General features: G+C 52.0%; 1 protein-coding gene across 1 annotated transcript; it reads left to right on the forward strand.

The window, feature by feature from the left end:
- Positions 1–19,149, forward strand: Itpkc (inositol-trisphosphate 3-kinase C). Its single transcript, XM_051206963.1, has 7 exons — positions 1–1,219; positions 8,261–8,363; positions 9,931–10,144; positions 13,016–13,220; positions 14,489–14,590; positions 15,165–15,236; positions 18,770–19,149. Exons 1-7 carry the CDS (start codon positions 86–88, stop codon positions 18,971–18,973), a joined length of 2,034 nt encoding a protein of 677 aa, XP_051062920.1. The 5' UTR covers positions 1–85; the 3' UTR covers positions 18,974–19,149.
- The last annotated feature ends 776 nt before the right edge of the window (positions 19,150–19,925 follow it).

Genomic DNA, 19,925 nt, shown 5'->3' on the forward strand with positions numbered 1-19,925 from the left:
TCCAGGCTCCCCGGCCACACCCCTCGTAGGATTTAAAGGGGAAGGTGGGGCCCGACCGGCCGAAGCCCGAGCCGAGGGAGCGGGCATGAGGCGCTGCCCGTGCCGGGGGAGTCTGAGCGAGGCGGAGGCCGGCGCGCTGCCCGCCGGGGCCCGCATGGGGCTGGAGGCGCTGCGAGGTGGGCGGCGGCGGCAGCCGGGACTGCAGCGACCTGGGCCGGGAGCGGGTGGCCCGACGGGACGGCCAGAGGGGGGCGGGCCTCAGGCCTGGACCGAGGGGTCCAGCCTGCACTCGGAGGCGGAGAGGACCGATCTCGGGCCTGTGCGGTGTCCAGACGGTCCGCAAGCAGGATCCCGTGGGGACGGACACGCGGTGTGCGAGGCAGCTGGCTCAGGGGCAGAGTCGGAGGAGCGCAGCCAACGTAAGGAGCTAGACGGCTGCAACCTCCAGACACATCCAGAAAGGAACGGCCCCCGGGCAGACATGGACATGGCCGGTTCCTGGACAGATGGCTTTCCAGCCGACCCTCATAGATCCAACCTCCAGCCTCAGCCAAAGAGAGCCAGCCTCCGTACCCAGCCAGGGTTTGATGAGTCCTGGGCCGGACTGGAAAGACTCGAGCAGTGGCAGACTCTGCCAGAGAGGGACAAGCCCTGGGTGGATCACCTCCGGACCCACCACAGCACGTCCAAACTCCAAACTCACCCAGACGGAGTCTGCCCCTCACCCGAACCAAGGGCTGACGGCCCCTGCACAGAATCATCCACGGACGGTTCCAGGACACCACATGACACCGACGGCTCCTGGACAGAGTCCCAAACCCATGGCTCCCTCACGCGACAGAGTACTCAGGGAGCCTGGAAACAGCCTGGAAGGGGTGATTTTCAAGACCCTGAAGGTGCCTGGATTCAACCTGGCACTGATGGTCCCTGGGCTGACAGCGCTTTGGGGGAATCCAATGGAGATGATCCGTTAGAGGAGCCGGAGCCAGGGGAGTTGGTGACTAACCTGTGCTCACAGCTGGAGTGCAGCTCCCTGTGTCCCGTGCCCCGCCTTATCATCACCCCTGAGACTCCTGAGCCTGATGCGCAGCCGGTGGGACCCCCGTCCCGGATTGAGGGGGGCACAGGCGGTTTCTCCTCTGCCTCCTCTTTTGATGAATCTGAGGATGACTTGGTTGCTGGGGGCGGAGGTACCAGCGATCCGGAGGACAGATCTGGAGTGAGTAGGACCCTGTCATCCCCAGAGCGTGCTCTCCACCCTGCATCTCTTACCCTCCTATCCTTTCTGCCTTCGCGTAGAAACTGTCCTTTCAGGGTCCTCTTAGCCACTGCCAGCGATTACATCCCTAGATGATTCTTCCATCCATTGCCCTCTTCTGACAGCCAGGATACTAACCATTTTTTAGTGTCCCCCATTCTTTCCTCTTTCATTTCCCCCTCAGTTTCTTGTTCTTGGGAAGAGCCTGTAGTGGAGAACTCTGACCGACTCCATCTTGCCTAGGAACCTCTGACATTGTACTATTGTGTGGGTCTATGTGGACACATAATTTTACCGGAACGATCTGTGACTTCTGTTGAGTCCTCTTGGGGAGGGGAGGGGGGTCTGATACCCAGCTCTGAAGGTAGAAGGGTACACACTCATTCTCAGATGTCTTCAATGAACCCTTGGCCAATCTGTCCTTTTTTTTCTTTTGGGTTTTTCGAGACAGAGTTCCTCAGTGTAACCACCCTGGCAGTCCAGGAACTTGCTCCGTAGACCAAACTGTCCTGCAGCTCACAGAGATCCCCCTGCCTCTGCCTCCCGAGTGCTGGCATTAAAGGTGTGCGCCGCCACCACCCAGCTCTTTTCTTTAGACATTCTCTTGTAATCCAACCTGGCCTCAGATTTCCTATGTAACTGGGGCTGACCTTGAACTCTTGATACTCTAGTCTCTGCTGCCCTAAATGCTGGGATTATGGACATGTTCTTCTGTGCTGCCCTACCCCCATTGAGTTGAGAGTTTGCTGTGTAGGCCAGCCTCACCTGCAGACTGGACTCCATCTTGCTACAGCCTCTGGACAGGGGCGTGCCGCCACACTTATCTGTCCATATTCATTATGAAGCAAGGCTGGCCTTGAACTTGTGACCATCCTGATGCCCTACGCCTTTAATTTTTTTTATTTAAATATATTTTATGTGTGTGAGTGTTTTGCTTGCGTGTACGTATTGTGTGTATGTATTTGTACTGTGTGCATGCATGTGCTACCTGGGAAGGTCGAGTGGGGTGGGATTAGAAACCCTGGAACTGGAGTTACAGATGGTTATGAGCCACTGTCAGTGCTGGGAATTGAACCCCAGTCCTCTGCAAGAGCACAAGTATTTTGAGCCATCTCTCTGGTCCCCCCCCCCACCCCAGTAAGCCTTTTCAAGGCTGGACTTACCTGCATGAGCCAACACAACTTCCATCTTTCATTGGATGTGCAAAGGACCAACCCAATAGTCAGGAATAGCCAGGTATCCAACATGTGTCTAGGTTAGCCTTGAACTTATGACAGTTTTGCTACCTTGAGCTTCCCAAAGGCTGGGATGACAGGCATGAGCCGACAAACCCATCTATACCAGCTTTCATTTACTATTCAAAGGTGGCTGTAGAGGTAAGAGCACTTATTGCTCTTGCAGAAGACTTCAGAGTTCCATTTCCAGCACTGTAGGGCGGCTTGCCACGGCCGGTAACTCCATTTTCAGGGGAATCCAATGCCTCTGACCTCTGTAGGTACCTGCAGTCACCTGCCCACACCCACATACCCGTCACTAAAAATACAATCTTTAAAAAAAAAGTGTTCAAAGGGCAAAATGCTCAGAAATCCTCAGCCTCAGCCTACTCAGGTACCCACCATGTACCTAGGCTGGCCTTGAACCTGTGATAACGATCTTGCTACCTCAGTCCTCCAGAGTGCTGGAATTACAGGCATGAGCGACAAGGCTGGCTATCTCCAGCTTTCTATTAGATGTTCAAAGGGCACAATGCTCGGGATCCTCACCCTGCCCAGGCATCCACCTCGTCCCCCCTGTAATCCTCTGCTCCCCGAGGGGCCCCTTCAGACTCTTATTTACATCTTCCACCCTCACCCCCAGCCTGGGTGTGGCTCTCTTCTGATGAATCAGGTGAGCGAGCAGGGCAGGTTCAGGGAGGGAGAGGCAGTGTGGAATAGAGCCCCGGGTGGGGTTCAGAGTCCGTGTGCTTGCCAGCTTGTCTGAGGCGTCCTCCTACTGGGCTTGGGCCCATGGAACCTACCTTGGCCCCCCCTTAGCTAGCGTACCTCCCTCAGGGACGTGTTCACACAAGTGTCCCCAGCTGTGAGAAACAGACCTGCCTCGACGTGCTGATGCCCACGCAGCAGAGCTGACCCTCCGGGCCTTCTGCCACAGCTGGTCCCTGTGACGTCCCTCTCATCTCTGAACAGCTGAGCTGGGACTGGATGACTAAAGACAACAGCAACATGGATGGCCGCAGCCGTCACTGTCATGCACGCTCCCGCTGGTTCGCCACACCACGGGCAGCCCTGTGACACATGTACTGTTGTTAACCCTTTTTCACAGATGAAGACATTGAGGCACAAGAGATGAAGTCAGTCCTCCAGGGGGGTCACACACTGAAGATTTGACCCCCGAGAAGCCAGGGGTGGTGCACGCCTTTCACCCCTTAGGCAGAGGCGGGCAGATCTGGTGTACAGTGAATTCCAGCCAGGGTGATGATATAGTGAGACCCTATCTATAAACAGACAAAGGTTTTGCCCCTGGGCTTGGTGCTGTGGCTCACACCTAGCTGAAGCCTAAATTTGAAATGTGCCTGAGCTGCAGAATGAAACACTCCCCTCACCCATCCCCAAATTTATATATTCAAACTCTCCGCATACACTAGAAACTATTAAGTGCCTGCCTAGATGTCTGCCTCCATCCCCTCCCCCACTTCTCACCTATCCCCCCCCCCCCATCTGTCTTTGAGACTTGCTAAGTAGTACAGGCTACTTGCTGTGTAGATATATAGTCCTGGCTGGTCTTGAACCTTGGCAATACTCTTGCCTCTGCCTGTTGAATGCTTGGATAAAACTACCATGCCCAGCTCAAAGTACTTTACCCTTCTTTGCTTTGCTGTTTTGTTTCATGTATTATTTACGTACTATGTGCAGATATGTACATGTTGCAGCGTGCACATGAAGGTCACGGGACAAGTTGGGGAAGTTTTCTCCTTCTACTGTGAAGGATCCAGGGATTAAACTCAGGCTGTCTGGCTTGGCAGCAAGCACATTTTTTATCTGCTGAGCTATCTCACAGGCCCGGTGTGTGTGTGTGTGTGTGTGTGTGTGTGTGTGTGTGCGTGTGTTTGAACCTGAGGAAGTGAATGAACCTAGGACCTTGCACATGCTAGGCGACACTAAGTCGCGTTCTTAGTCCTGTTTTTCAGGGTTTTTCCATGTTACCAGGCCTTGAACTTGGTGTGTGTCCCAGCAGGCTTGAATTTACCGTCTTGCTGCCTCTGTCTGCCTCCCCAGTAGCCGAGTCTGTACCCAGTGTTTCCTTGCCTGCCCTTCCTCCCTCCCTCGCTTCTTTCTGTTCCCATTTGTTTTGACATTGGGCTTCTCTGTGTGGTCTAGCCTGGCCTGGAACTTTGAATCCTCTGCTGTTGCAGCCCTAACGCTGTGTGCCTCTGAGTCCCAGCAGTCCTGGGAGGCGAGCATTCTTCGCTTCGCGTCTCTGTTTCAGAGATGGAAAAACTGAGGCACAGCAAGGCATCTTGAGCTCAGTGTTGTCTAAGTCAAGTCAAAAGCACAAGTCTTGACTTATTTCTAGCTGAGCTGCAAGCTTTCCATTAGCCCCTCTGGCCCGTGCTCCTGTCTCCATCTCGCCTTCTTCCTAAGGTCTCTTCGTGTTTGCAGGAGCCCCCTCAGTAGCCATACTCTGCCAGTGAAGCCATTGGGAACAAGGCTGTGTCAGCCTCCTGTCTTCAGACGGTCACTGCCCCAGGGGTGCTGCTGCTAACCTGAGTGCACGCTGCCCTGCTCCGCTGCCTTCCAGTCCGTCCGCACGCACGTGTCGTCCCCTGCTTCCTCCTCTTTCATTTTTAAATTACATCTGACCACGGAGTCCCAGCTATGCCCCCCCCCCCGCCCCACCCACCCTTGTTTGTTTTTAAAACAAAGTCTCATAGCTCAGGCTGGCCTTGAACTCCACTGTGGAACTGAAGGTGACCTTGACCTAAGTGGCCTTTCCTTTTCCCCATCCTGTTCTAAATAGATAGTAATTGTTTCTAAGCTGCTGGGGTACTGGTGACCAAGACGGGACCCCCCCCTTTTCTTTATCTTCTGAGACAAATGTGAGACCAAAACATTACCCTCATGACTATCAGGTTTAACAGAGTCTCACCATGTAGTCCTGGCTGGCCTGGAATGCCTACATTGACTAGAGTGACCTTGAACTCACAGGGAGCTGCCTCCCTCAAGACAGCTGGATCTCCAGACACTAGCAACAGGGCAGGATGAGAGAAGCTTAGGGGGTTGTGGTAGTCTCTAGTATACAGTTGGTCAGACCTAGCGTATCAGAGAGGGCTTCCTGGAGGAGGGGACATGTGAGCTAAGAGCATGGTGAATGGTTTCCAGAAAGCCCTGATTAAAAGAGAAAGGCCTGGGGAGTGTGGCTCACTGGAAGACACCTAAGGAGGGGCTGGGGGCGTGGCTCAGTGGCAGAGCCTTTGTGATGAGTCTGTGTCTGGCATGTGGGAGGTCTGGGATTCCATCCATCTCCAGCACTGGTGAACAGGAGAGAGAAATGGTTTACCACATGCTTATGATAGAAAAAGACAGTGTCAAATAACTTTTATTCCAGTGTTTTTGAGAGACCTCTGGTGTCACACCAGGTGCTAGAGACACACTTGTAACCCAGCAGTCCTCTCTCCTCCCATAAGCTTTAGTCCGGCTGGAGTGCAGGGGATAAGCCCCAGGGCAATGGGGTCAGAGTGGAACCAGAAACCCAGCACAGGGCCTGGTGACGTTAGGCCAGTGGCTTCTCCTCTGAGTCTTGTTTCCTCCCCTGTGACACATACAGCAATCTTCCTGGGGCTGTTTTTAGGATTAAACAGGGTATGGCACACAGAGTCTTTGTCATGGTGCCTGGAATGTTCCAGGTGCTCAGTAAACAGGAACCTTGATTAATCATCTCCTCCCCTGGGAGAACATAGCCCTTCCTGGATCCCAGACTGTCCTACACCCTGACTCCCTGCTTAGCACCTGGCTCCCTCCAGTTTGCTATCTGCTGGAGAGCTGGGAGAAAACTGTGCCTTTGACCCTGGGGGCCATGCAGGACGATCACACAGCTTCCTTCCCTGCAGACACTAAGGGCCACCGAGGGCCTGGGGTGAGCGGGTATGCAAGCTCACACACACACACACACACACACACACACACACACACACACACACGCCTGCATCAGACGTGACGCAGCGTGGCTCCATTGGTTGAAGCCTGCTGTGTATGTTCATTTTGAGCGGTGCTGGGGTCAGGTGCAGAGCCCTGTGTGGTGTGGCACCTCCCTCTCCTTCCGCTCCCAGCTCTCTCCCTTCCTTCCGTCCGTCTGTCCTTCCCACGGTCCTTCTGTAGTCTTTCTTTTGTGTTCAGGCCCGATCAGAGCTTCTGGGGATTGGTTCTCCCCTTCCAGAGTGTGAGTTCTGGGGACTGAACTGAAGTCTTCAGCAAGCCCCCCCCCCCCATTTCGCTGGCCCTAAGTTTTGTCGCTCTGAACCAGGGTCTCAGCTAGGTGTAGTGATCCAGGCACTCAGGATACAGAGGTGTGCGATTTCCATGAGTTCAAGGCCAGCCTTGTCTATATAAGTGAGTTCTAGGACAGCCAGTATTACACAGAGAAGCCCTTTCTCAAAAAAAAAGAAAGAAAGAAATTAATATTTCATATTTATTTATTTTTGAGGCAGGGTCTCACTATGTGAGTCTGGCCAGCCTGGATATGCAGACCAGGCTGGCCTTGAAATCAGAATCTGACTGCTAAGTGCTGGGGTTAAAAGTGTAACTGCATGAGATTTTCCCTTTTTTAAATCATGCATATACCTGTGTAGGGATGGAGGTTGCACATGAGTTTGTGCCTATGGAGTCCAGCAGAGGGTGTGGGATGCTCTGGAGCGGGAGTTACAGGTGGTTGTGAACTGCCCTAGGGGGTATCCAGTGTGGGTAACTGGGGTCCTCTGTGAGAACAGTACCTATGTAAGAACACCGGAGCCATCTCTCGTGTCCCCCTCTATTTCTTTTAAGGTCTCTTTGTCTCCCTGTCAGTCAAAGCAGACGAAGGTCTTCTATGGCGGGGTTCAGAGGACCTGGGTTCAGTTCCCGGCACCCACAGGATGATGCACAGCCATCCATAAACTCCAGCTTCAGGAGACTCAATGCCATCTTCTGACCTCCGTGGGCCCCAGGCACGCATACGCTTCACATACACACATGTAGTAAAAACTGATAAATATAAATAAGCCTAATGTTCTTATAAAGAGATATGCTATAGTAACACATTGCCCCCAAGTCTGAATGACTTAGAGCAACAGCAGAAGTTTACTTCCAGTTCCTACTACACCAGTGAGCGGTGGTTGTGGGCTGGGAGTCTGTGCTGTCCCCCCCACCCCGGAGTTGGGGTCTGTCCCCCCCCTCAGCTCCCCACCTTCTGTATGGAGCACTTGAATTGGCTCTGCAGCTTCCCTCTGGAAGTAACACTTCCAGCCACACTTCACTGCTACAACAAGCCAGTAACCTCAGTTCAAGAGGACAAAGGGAGCTGGAGAGACGGCTCAGCGGTTAAGAGCACTGGCTGCTCTTCCGGAGGACCCAGGTTCAATTCCCAGCACCCACATGGCCGCTCACACCTGTCTGTAACCCCAGGACCCAACACCATCACACAGACATACATTCAGGCAAAGCACCAATAAAATAAAAGTAAATCAGAAGACAAGGGTCTATCGGCAAGGGGACCAGCCAGAGCCTCCGCCACTTTTGCCATCTGTCTCTGAGGCTAGCCTCCACTCCTAGCCTACCCTTCCTCATGAGACAACGACACACAGAGACAGAACAAAGAAAGTAACAGGCAGACTTTCCCCGCCAGGTGGTCTCACCATCACTGGTCTAAGTGGGGTTCGGCCACCCTGAGAAGCTTGGGGACCATGATCCCATGAAGCCCCCAGGGCAGTAACTCTGTCTGACTCATACCTCGTGCTCACCCTCCCTACAGAGCAAGCCCTGGAGGAAGCTGAAGACAGTCCTCAAGTACTCGCCCTTCGTGGTCTCCTTCCATAAGCACCACTACCCCTGGGTCCAGCTCTCTGGACACGCTGGTGAGGCTGGGGGGAAGTGGACAGACGGACAGACGCTGGTGAGGCTGAGGGAGATGGACAGACGGACGCTGGTGACGCTGGGGGGAAGTGGACAGACGGACAGACGCTGGTGAGGCTGAGGGAGATGGACAGACGGACGCTGGTGACGCTGGGGGGAAGTGGACAGACGGACAGACGCTGGTGAGGCTGAGGGAGATGGACAGACAGTGCGGGCTTGGCATGGACGTGCAGGGGAATCTGTAGACAGACAGGTCGGCATGGGTGTTCTGTCTAGGGGAAGCGTGGCCCTGTATAGTTTCACTGCGTTTTCTGTCGTCTGGGTCGCAGCCCCTATGGGGCTTCCATGAGAAACACTTGGCCTAGTAATTATTTTATTTTGCGATAGGGTCTATGTAGCCCTTGCTGGCCTGGAACTCACTCTATAGAGCAGACTGGTCTTGAACTCACAGAGATCCACCTGCCCCTGCCTCCTGAGTGCTGGGGTCAAAGGCGTGCAACTATGCCTGGCTAGGCCTAGTAACTGTTAGGTCTGGTAGGGATGGTTCCTTAGCCTTGTGTTGGGCGGTTGAGTCTCAGCTTACAGTGGGTGGGTGCTGCTTTGCCTCCCACCTGCTCTTTATTTGGGGTGACCCTAGGCAGGCTCTTGCTTTCCCACATTTAAAACAGAACAAACCTTAGTGCCTTTGCGGGATTAACTGAGGAGTTAAGAGCAGACTGTTGAGAGAGTGGGACATAGGCTGCGGGATGAGTCCCCGAAACCTCCCTCCTGTGTCTCCCGCATAGCAGACCCTCAGACCAAAGCCACACGGCCTTTGTGTGCCTAGGCACACAGTAAGTCCCTCAGGTGGGACAGAAATCACTGTTGCCACCATCTTTGGAGAATAGAACCTGAAAGCTAGGCTGGTGGCACACATTTATTTTCCTATTATTTGCTTGTTTGTTTGAGACGGGGTCTCACAGGGTCCTGACTGGCCTGGAACACACGGTGTAGACGAGACAGGCTTCACACACAGATCCTCCTGCTTCTTCCTCCCAAATGCTGGGATAACAAATATTGCACCACCACGCCTGGCGTGGCGCATATTTATAGACCTAGCACTTGGAAGGATAAGGTAGGGATTTGCCAAGTTAGAGGCCAGCCTGGGCTACATAGCAAGACCTTATGTCAACAAAGCAAAACAAAATATCCCTTTCCCCTAAAAACAAGAAGGGGAAGGGGTTTGGAATTGTACCTTAGCCATGTATGTACTCCAGATAATACCAGAATTATGAAACTTATTTATTTATTTATTTATTTTAAACCTGGAATCTCGCTGTGAAGCCCAGGCTTGCCTGCAATTCACTGGGTATTCTGAACTGGGCTCAAACTTGTGTCAGTCTTCCTAGTTTCTGGGATTTATGAGTTCAAGGCCAGCTGTGTCTCAAAACAACCCACCAGAAAGGGAGGGAGAGACAGCGCTGCTGGAGTGTCCAGCAGGGTGACATTGGCTGGCATGATGCGCACAGGGAGACGGGGGTGGGGGGGTCTCTAGCTGATGCAGTCTCTCCTTGGTCTTGCTTCCCACAGGGAACTTCCAGGCCGGCGAGGATGGTCGGATCCTGAAACGCTTCTGCCAGTGTGAGCAGCTCAGCCTGGAGCAGCTGATGGAAGACCCCCTGCGGCCTTTTGTGCCAGCTTATTACGGCATGGTGCATCGGGACGGCCAGGCCTTCAACCAGATGGAAGACCTCCTGGCAGACTTTGAGGGCCCCTCTATCATGGACTGCAAGATGGGCAGCAGGTACGATGGGGACAGCCGTGGGACAATCAGGGTAGGTGGTGGACGGACGGTTTTGAAAATAGGGCCAAGTCAAATCAAAGTACCTGCATCACTGTGTACTCCTTCCTACCTGTGTCTCGTGAGGGTCCCAGGTGTGGTGCACGAGGGTCCCAGGTGTGCGGCCTGCTGTTCCTTCTTGGTATTCTTATTCTATCTTGGTATTACTCGGTTCATTAATTTAAACTACTGGATAGATAATGGAATGTCATTGTGTTTGCTGTTGTTGTTGCTGGATTTTTTTGGTGGGGGGCTTGTTTTGTTCTTTTCTTTTTGAGGGTGTCTCCTGTAACCCAGGCTGGTCTCCCTCTGGCTGTGCAGCCAAGGATAGCCTTGAGTGTGTTGGCTCAGTCTTCAGCTCCCAAGTGCTGTGATTGCTGAAGATCAAACCCTGACGGCTGTATACACGCTAGGCTGTTAGCCTGTCAACCAAGCCACATTCCCAGCCCCCATGCCAGAGTTGTACTTATTTAATTATTAGTTCCTAGAGTTAAGGACTCACTTTGGAGGTTGTGGTTACTCAGGCATTTTATGTTGGAGCTGGGAGTTGAATGTAGGCCTTTGTGCCTGCCAGGAAAGCCCTGTTAGCTACATCACTGAGTTACATCCACAGCGCTGTGTCTTGTTTGTTTTGTTTTTTGCTTTTGTTTTTGAGACAGAATCTGTTGTATAGCCATGGCTGGTGTTGAATTTGATATGTAGACCCAACTAGTCTCAGACTTATGGCAATCCTCTTGCCTCCTAAGTGTTACCATTATAAATATACACCATTGTCGTAGTTAAGTTTCTGTTGCTGCGAAGAGACACTATGATCACGGCAACTCTTCTAAAGAAAATAATTATTTGTGGTGGTTCACTTACAGTTTCAGAGGTTCAGTCCATTGTCATCATGATGAGAAGACAGAGAGAGGCAGGCTGGCAGACATGGTGCTGGCTGCACCTTGATCAGAAGGCAACAGGAAGTCAACTGTGACCTTGGGAGTAGCTTGAGCATAGGAGAACTCAAAGCCTACCTCCACAGTGACACACTTCCTCCCACAAGGCCACACCCACTCCCACAAGGCCACACCTCCTAATAGTGCGGCTCCCTTTGGGGGCCATTTTCTTTTAAACCACCACAACCACCATGTCCCATTCCTTCTCTCTCGGTTTTTATCATTTACATAGTCTGGTTATGCATCCTTAGTTTTAGACAGGCGTGCGCGCACACACACAGTGGTATGTGTATATTTTCTAACTTTCCCATTTCACTCTCTGTCTCTCTTTCCCTGGAACTGAGGACTAAACCCACATCCTTGCAGTTGCCATTTCACTCTCTTAAAGCCATTAAACAACCCTAAACAACAACAACAACAACAACAAATGTGCAGTTCTGTTATTCTCTCCCTGGACCCTCTCCCAGTCTGCGGGCTTCCCCGCTTTCTCTTGATAAATCAACTTTGTTCCTCTTTCAAAATAATTCTGGGGCTGGAGAGATGACTTTGGTGACAGACACTGGCTGCTCCTCCAGGGGACAAGCATTGGATTCCTAGCACCCATGTAGTGGCTCAAAACGGCTTGCAACTCGTGCCCCAGGGGAACCTAATGCCTGCTGCTGGCTTCCAAGGGCTCCTTTATGTACCTGATGTCCATATAGCCACACAGACTCACACATATAAATAGCAAATTAAAATCAATAAAAGTAATGGTCTTGCCTTTAATTCCAGGTCTCAGGACACAGAGGCAGTTGGATCTCTATGAATTTGAGGTCAACCTGGTCTATACAGTGAGTTCCCGACCAGGGGGGCTCCACAGTGAGACCCTGTCTCAAAGTTAAATAAAATAAGGAAAACCTGGGGTTGGTGGTGCATCTCACTGGGTAAAAGTTCGTGCTGCCCACCCAACATGACAGCCTGTGTCCCACCTCATGACCCATATGTGGACAAACAGCTAGCTCCTGAAAACTCTCCCCTTACCGCCATATAAGTGTGTTCCCTCTGCCACAATAAAAAACTGTGTTTTTCAAAATCTGAATCTTCATGCAATAATTCTAAAATCTGAAAACTTCAAAATCAGAAGTACTTTTGGTTCCAAGTATGTTTTATTCATTTGAAGTTTCCTTTTATTTATTTATTTACTTTTAAAAATATTATATGTAGGGGTGTTTTGCCTGTTACATGCCTACACCATGTGTGTACCTAGTGCCCAAGTGCAAGAGGGCATCAGATCCCCTGGAACTGGAGTTACAGACAGTTTGAGCTGCCATGTGGGTGCTGGGGATATTTGTTTGTTATGTGTGTGGATATTGGGCCTGCACATGTATCTGTGTGTCTGATGCCCAAGGAGGCCAGGAGAGGGTGTTAGATCCCTTGGCACTGGAGCTGCAGACGCTTGTAGCCACTTTGTGGTTCTGAGCCTGGAACTTAGGTCGTCTGAACGAGCACAGTGCTCTAAACCACTAAGCCTCCTCTCCAGCTCCTGGTCGCAAGTGTTTTAGGTAAGTGGCAGCCAAGTAAGCAGATGTACTTTCTGCTTTGTCAGAGGTTGTTTTTGGTATTGTCGTTGCTAATGGCCTTGCGTTTGAAAAAAATCTTTGCCTACTATAATAGCATGAAACTATCCTCTTGTTTTCTTCTATAAGCTTTGTTGTTTTTAACGTGTAGAGTTTACTGGGTTTCTGTTTGTTCTATTGTTTCGAGACAAAGTCTCACTATCTAGCTCTGCTTAACCCCCAGAGGTCCACCAGCCTCTGCCTCCAAGTGCTGGGCTCCAAGGCTGGCACCTCACCCCATCAGGAAGGGTGAGCCTTCCAGCTCCGTGCTTAATGGTTTCCTTTGTCACATCCCGTGTGCTCAGGACCTACCTGGAAGAGGAGTTGGTGAAGGCACGAGAACGGCCCAGGCCCCGGAAAGACATGTATGAGAAGATGGTGGCAGTGGACCCCGGGGCCCCTACTGCAGAGGAGCATGCTCAGGGCGCAGTCACCAAGCCTCGCTACATGCAGTGGAGGGAGACTCTGAGCTCCACTTCCACCCTAGGCTTCCGGGTAGAAGGCGTCAAGGTGAGGGCCAGGAGCCAGCCAGTTCTTTTGACACTCAGGGTTCCAGGACTGGAACAGTGGCTGGCTTCTAATGGAGCATGAGTGACAGTGGCCGATAGAAGGAAGCAAACCCACAGCCTCGTCTGGGGACGGCTCCGCTTCCCAACCCCGTGTCTAGCAGAGACAAGGGTTCTTTGTGTGTCTACTGGGGCATTTTCATGCACCAACTTCTCTTTCCCCAAGTCCAGCCTTTTCTCTGTCCCAGCCTCCCTGGCCTCCCAAACCTGATCTTCTTCCCTCCATTGTGGAATGCAGTGATTGGGTGATTGGAAGGATCTTTTAAGTTTTTATTTCATAAATTAAATATACTTGGAAAGCTGGATGTGGTAGTTTACACCTTTTGTCCCCACGAAGAGGTTAAAGCAGGAGGATCGCAGCTTCAGTCTGAGTAAGTTCCGGACCAGCCTGGGCAACTTAGGGATACCTTGTCTCAAAAAGAAGAAGTTAAAAAGAAAGAAAGAGACCTCCGTGTCAGAAGGCTGTGAGCATGTGTGAGACCCTAAGTTTAATTCTCAGTAGCACTAAGCACGGCAGATAAAACAACTAAATAAAGACCGGCGCTACAGTATAGTATAGAGCACTTGCCTAGCGTGTGTGAGGGAGACCCTCGGTTCAGGGTCCCCACCCCACATCTGCTTGATAACTGAATAATTAATCATAGTAAGTCAGAATGAATGGCCAGGTGTGGCGGCTCATGGCTAATCCCAGCACTTGGGGAGTTGAAGCAAGGGGTCAGGAGTGTGACGTCAGCTTAAGCACAAAGAACGTTTGCTCATTTATGTGGTGAGCCTCGAATCCTCCTCGGACCAGCTCTAGGCGGTAGAGACCCGCAGGCGAGGCGTCTGAGACCGAGGCTCAGAGTAGGACTTGTTTTAGCTGAGTGACACAGTGCCCTGGGAGAAGCGGGCAAGAGGACCAGGCGTTCAAGGCCAGCTCTAGCTACGTAGGGAGTTTTTCAGTCAGCCTCAGATACACAGGACCTGTCTCAAAAAGCGATGGACTTGCTTAAGACCAGTCTGCTAGACAGTAGCCGAATCATGGCTGAAGCCAAATCTCGGTCCCCTAACAGCCTGTTTTGCAAGATGGGCTCATCCACGGCTATGTTGTTAGATGTGGAAGGATACGCTGCGGGGTTGAGTTGGCCAGGCAAGGGGACTGTGTCCCCTGAATAGGGGTTATCTTGGGGGTGAGGCAGCACCCGCGACGGTACTCTGCATCTTGCTTCGCAGAAGGCCGATGGGACCTGCAACACCAATTTCAAGAAGACTCAAGCGCTGGAGCAGGTGACAAAGGTGTTGGAAGACTTCGTAGATGGGGACCTTGGAATCCTGGTAAGTGGGACGCTGGTCCCCTGACGCCACTAAAGACAGCAATGGTGGTTTATTGTCGCATCTGAGTCATGCTCCTTGGCTTTGGGATGGGCTGGGTTGGGCTGCTCCTGGCCAGCCTTGCTGACAGTCTGCCATCACTGGTCCCGGCTAGCATGGCTTTTACGGCTACCTTGGTTCACGGTCTTGTTCGGGACTTGGGTGTCTGATATAGTCACCGTGGGAACAGGAAGCTAAGATAGCAAGTTCCGTATGAGACCCCCGGTGTCCAGGCTTAACATGGCCACATTCCAGTGGGCAGAACAGGTCCTGTCATGAGGGCCCCCAGCTCAGGGGAGGGGGAGCCGACCCCACCTCGCGTGGGGAGCTGTGGGGATCAGCGGGGATCTATTTACTGTATCTCACTCTTGTGAGCACTTCCTTGTTGGCTTCCTGCCAGCTCTCCCTCATCCCCCAAGTCCTTGGTTCCCTTTATCTCAGCTTGACTGACTGTCTAGGATGATAGGGTGAGGTCTTGGGCTCACCAAGGGCTTGCTGCATTTCTGCGCTAATGAGCTACCCTCCCTCTCACACTCAGAGAAAGTACGTGGCGCGACTGGAGGACCTCCGCGAGGCTTTGGAGAACTCTCCCTTCTTCAAGACCCATGAGGTGCGAGCCTTGGGTGCCATAGGTGTATGTGGGCTCCAGTTTAGGGCCTTGGCAAAGGGGGTTCCGGAAGGGAAGGCGTGGGAGCATGCATTCAAGCCGGGCCGCCCGGAGATTTAAGGACTTTGGATTCTCCTCGCTTTCCTTTCATGTTTAAGGCTGGGAGTCAAAACCACTGTTTCTCACTCACCAGGCTGAGCACATCCCCAATCCTTGCCTTTTTTCTTTGGGAGAGAGGCATGGTTTCTTTTTCATTTTTATTTGTTTATTCTTGAGACACAGTTGCATACAGCCCAGGGTGGCCTCATACTCACACTTTTCCCGCCTTAGCTTCCCACATGCAGAGATGACACCATGCCCGGTCTGTCCCACACAGACGGTTTCATGTACTCTGACAAGGATTCCTAGGACGGCTGAGGATTGCAAGGCCCTGGAAAGTGGCCTCCAGGGCCTACAGAGGCATTCATGCTCATTATTGTGGGTTCGTAGAATCAGCTTGTGCAATGGTGTGCCTCTGAGTACCTCCCTGGGTGTTTTCTCCTAGCATGTGGATCCTGGAGAGCAAACTCAGGTCACCAGGCTTGGCAGCAAGTGCCCTAACCCACTGCGCCATCTCCTCAGACCACAGGGGTTTTCGTTTTGTTTTGTAGGTTTCACATAGCCCAGGTTGGCCTCAAATTTGCGTGTCGCCTAGGCTGGCCTAGAACTCCTGATCTTCTTGCCTCAGCCTTCACCAGTGCTAGGATTATAGTTTGCCACTATGCTTGTCACCATGTCTCTTAGGCGACTTGCTTCCTCTGAGACTGTTTGCAAGTCAGAGAAGTGATGGTACTGTCTCTCCTCTAAGCCCCTCCTTCTGCCCCTCAGCCCCTTCGCCTCTTCTCAGCGGTATGTCTAACTTTTCTAGAAAGTCCTGAGCTGGAAGTCTTGCCTATACAAGTGTCAACCCCAGCTTGGCTTCTCCTTAGTCTCCTGAACTCAGGCAGCCACCCCAGGAGGCCTCAGGGTCTCTGGCGCCTGGAGTGTGAGGGACACCAGCAGCCACTTGGGCACTGATAAAGGTTAAGTAGGCTAATAGATTAGAGCCCAGCCCGTGTAAGCCATCGCGAATGCCAGCTGGCATCGTAATGTTTGCTTTGGTCAAATGTCACCATTGTCCCTGTTACTATCTTAAGACTGTCGTGGGAAGGAGAGGCCTCTTCTCTCCTTGTGTTTGGATTTGCTGGCCCTAGTGTCTTGCCTCCATTTGAAATATGAAATTTCACATAGACATCGTCATTTCCAATTTCCCTGACAGTTGGAGAGACACAGCAATCCTGGATGTTAGCCGTATGGCAACAGTGTCCAGGCACAGCTGGTGTCTGCCTCTCTCTTTCTGTTTGGTACTGGGTATTTGAAGCTAGGATCTCACGTCTGCCCGGGCAAGTGTTCTACCTACTGCTGAGGTGCTGAGGTACATCCCAGCCTCACACCCTCCCCTGTCTCATAGCCCAGGCTGCCCTGGATTTGCAGCTGAGGACGGTGGCCTGTACTTGTGATGCCCCCTGCCGCCACCTCCTGAGTGTGGGACAATGGGTGTGTGTCACTGCCAACTGAGATGTAGCCCCAACTTTTCATCCTTTTTTTTTTTTTTTTTTTTTTTTTTTTAAAAAAAGAGGGTCTTACTATGTATCTTTGGCTAGTCTGGAACTCTGTGTAGACTAAGTTAGCCTCTTTTATTTTGAGACAGGATTTAAGTTACCCAGGCTACCCTTGAGCTCACCCTGTAGTCGAAGCTATAGGCCTTCAACTGTCAATCCTCCTGCCTCAGCTTCCCAAGTAGCTAAGACCAAGGTGTGGCAGCATCTCTGGTTCTCTAGACAGGCTCCTGTCCACCTGTCCACCTGTCCAGGGGTTGGGTTGGGAGCAGGGTGGGGTTGAAACCTGGTTTAAGACAGATGGGGAGGGCGTTATAAACCACAGTTTGTCAGAAAGAGTAACTCCTGTTGTGTTATTTTCGGAATCATACTTAGAGTATGTGAATGTTGAATGGGGGTCTATATATCCCTCCATGGTACTCTTGTGGAGGTCAGAGGACAGCCTGTGGGAGTCATTTCTCTCCTTCAGTCGTGTGGGTCCCAGGAATTGAATTTAGGTCATCAGGTTTGGTGACAAGTGCCTTGATTGGTGATTTGAGCAATATTACCAGGCCATTTGGTTTTCAGATAGAGTTTCACTTTGTAGCCTTGAGCTGATAGACATCTGCCTGCCTCTGCCTTCTGAGTGCTAAAATTAAAGGGATGTGTCACATGACTGGCTTAGTGCCTTTTTCTTTTCTTTCTTTTTTTTTTGAGACAAGTTTACTATGGAGTTTTGGCAGGCCTGGAGCTCACTACATGGCCGAGGTTGGCCTCAGATTTGTGGCTGTCCTTCTGCACCTGCCTCCCAAATGCTTAGATTGCAGACATACTCAGTAATGACTGTCTCTAAAACAAGTAAATTGAAGCCGGCTGTTGATGCCGCACACCTTTAATCCTAGCACTCAGGATGCAGAGACAGATGGGTCTCAGTGAGTTTGAGGCCAGCCTGGTCTACAGAGTGAGTTCTAGGATAGGCTCCAAAACTACAGAGAATCCTGTCTTGAAAAACCAAACAAACAAAAACAATCCAATTGAAGTGCCATTAACAACACCCACTGAGGTGTGCCTCGAAGCAGACACTGATGAGCCTGTGGCTTGTAGGGTACTGTGACCCCAGGAGGTACAGTGTTACCAACTTCCCCATTCTACAGATAGGACGCCAAGGGCAAAGGAAGGAAGCCACTTGCCTAACGTCATCAGCCACAGTCCTCTAGGCTTCAGAAGCCACTGCCCTATTCTGGAGAAAGTTTTCCAGTTCTGTCCCATCTGAGTCCGCTGACCCAGTCACAGCTTTGACGACATTTGAGTCTGTGTTGCGGCTTAAAAAAATGATGACAGCAAATAGCCCAGTGTGCTTGCTTGCATTATTCTAGCATCTCAGAGGAGGAAGCAGTTGGGCTGGGAGTTCAGGCCAGCACATAGGAGGTGGAGGCAGGAGGATCTGGAGTTCAAGGGTATTCTTGGCTGTAGAGATGGCCATCTGGGACTCCATAAGACCCTGTCAGACAAACAAGAAATGAGAGAGAAAAAAAAGGCAATGGGCTAGGGATGTAGTTCAGCCTGTGAACTCTTGCTTAGCTTGTTGGAGGCTCTGGGTCATCCTCAGAAAACCACACACACACACACACACACACACACACACACAATCATTGCTAACATTTATCATATATTTGTTGTGTTCTGAGACCCATTTGAAACACATTATGTAAATTATACTGATATTCTCAGTTTGTATATGTGGGAGCAGTACCACAGAGAGGGTAAATGCTTGCCTAAGGCTACACAGCCCACAAGTAGTCGAGTCAGGATTTGAACTTGGGCAGCCTCATCCCAGAATTGCTACTGTCTGCCACTCTGCTTTACTGCTCACTGGGGACTAACTTGGCTAATGCCTGCTCTTCTCACTGACTGCTACAGGTAGTGGGCAGTTCCCTTCTCTTTGTGCATGACCACACCGGCCTGGCCAAGGTCTGGATGATTGACTTCGGCAAGACAGTGGCCCTGCCTGACCACCAAATGCTCAGTCACAGGCTGCCTTGGGCTGAGGGCAACCGCGAAGATGGCTACCTCTGGGGTCTGGACAATTTGATCCGCCTCCTTCAGGGGCTGGCCCAGAGCTGATCTCAGCTGCTGCTGCTAGGCTCACTTGCAAGCTAGCACGTGTCTGGCTAGAGGAGCCCTAAGATGCTGTCGGGCCTGCCACCTGCCTATGGAAGATGAGGGGCTTCAAGGTGTCACCGGACCAGTGTGGTCTGAGGAGCTTTGGGGGACCTTTGGGGCAGCACTGGGCTCCCTTACTAAGATACGTGGAACAAGCCAGGTGGCGCGACAGAGTTGGCAGAACATGAATGGGGCACCCTGGTCAGCTAGGAGAGCTGGAAGAACCGTGGACCCCTCCCTGAGCTGGTTTCCTGAGCCCAGAGCCTCAGCGGGTTGGCTTCTGTTCCCCAGAGGGTCAGGCGTCATTTGTGAAGACCTGCAGGAGCTACTCGTCCACCTGGGGCAGTGACAGCCCCACCTGGAGGCCATCCAAGTGCTGAGAGGAAGAGGGTCTGACGACGCGGGACACCTGCTGATGCTGCCCAAGGCCTGATGGATGCCACTGCGTAGGGGCACAGCTTACCTCCTCCCTGCCAAGGCCCCTTTGCATGGACTCTTGTGGCTGCTGCAGAGCCAGACCACAGCCACCGGCACCTGTGCCAGCACTGTGACCATCTTCCTTCCTCCGTGCACCAGCGGCACCTCCTCCGGCCCGGCCCCTGGGCTCTCCTGTCTCAGTAGAGTCCAGGGACAGGAAGGCATTTCCGAGGCAGGGGAAGAGGTTTCTCCTTGAGAACTAGAGCTGCCTTGCCTCACTGTGCAAGTGCCCCTCCCTACACACAGAATGAACTGCCAGGTTGCCCAGAAGCACAAGTGGGTGGGGCTTCTGGCCCTAACCATGGACTACCTGGTTTGAACCAAAGACTCCAGGCCTCTGGAATGGGGCAGATGCTGCTGTCCCTGTGCTCCGGCGCTCTCCAGAACCATGGCTTCCTGGCCCACACAGATGGGCTTGGTGAGGGTGGGAACCTAC

The sequence above is a fragment of the Phodopus roborovskii genome, unplaced genomic scaffold (assembly GCF_943737965.1).
Source record: "Phodopus roborovskii unplaced genomic scaffold, PHOROB, whole genome shotgun sequence".
Classification (NCBI taxonomy): domain Eukaryota; kingdom Metazoa; phylum Chordata; class Mammalia; order Rodentia; family Cricetidae; genus Phodopus; species Phodopus roborovskii.

What these genes read in the sequence shown, in the direction of transcription:
- Itpkc (XM_051206963.1), top strand. Translation starts at nt 86, where the DNA reads ATGAGGCGCTGCCCGTGCCGGGGGAGTCTGAGCGAGGCGGAGGCCGGC. An exon ending in ATGGGGACCTTGGAATCCTG is followed by an intron (nt 14,591 to 15,164) that starts GTAAGTGGGACG and finishes TCTCACACTCAG; the next exon opens with AGAAAGTACGTGGCGCGACT. An exon ending in CCTTCTTCAAGACCCATGAG is followed by an intron (nt 15,237 to 18,769) that starts GTGCGAGCCTTG and finishes TGACTGCTACAG; the next exon opens with GTAGTGGGCAGTTCCCTTCT.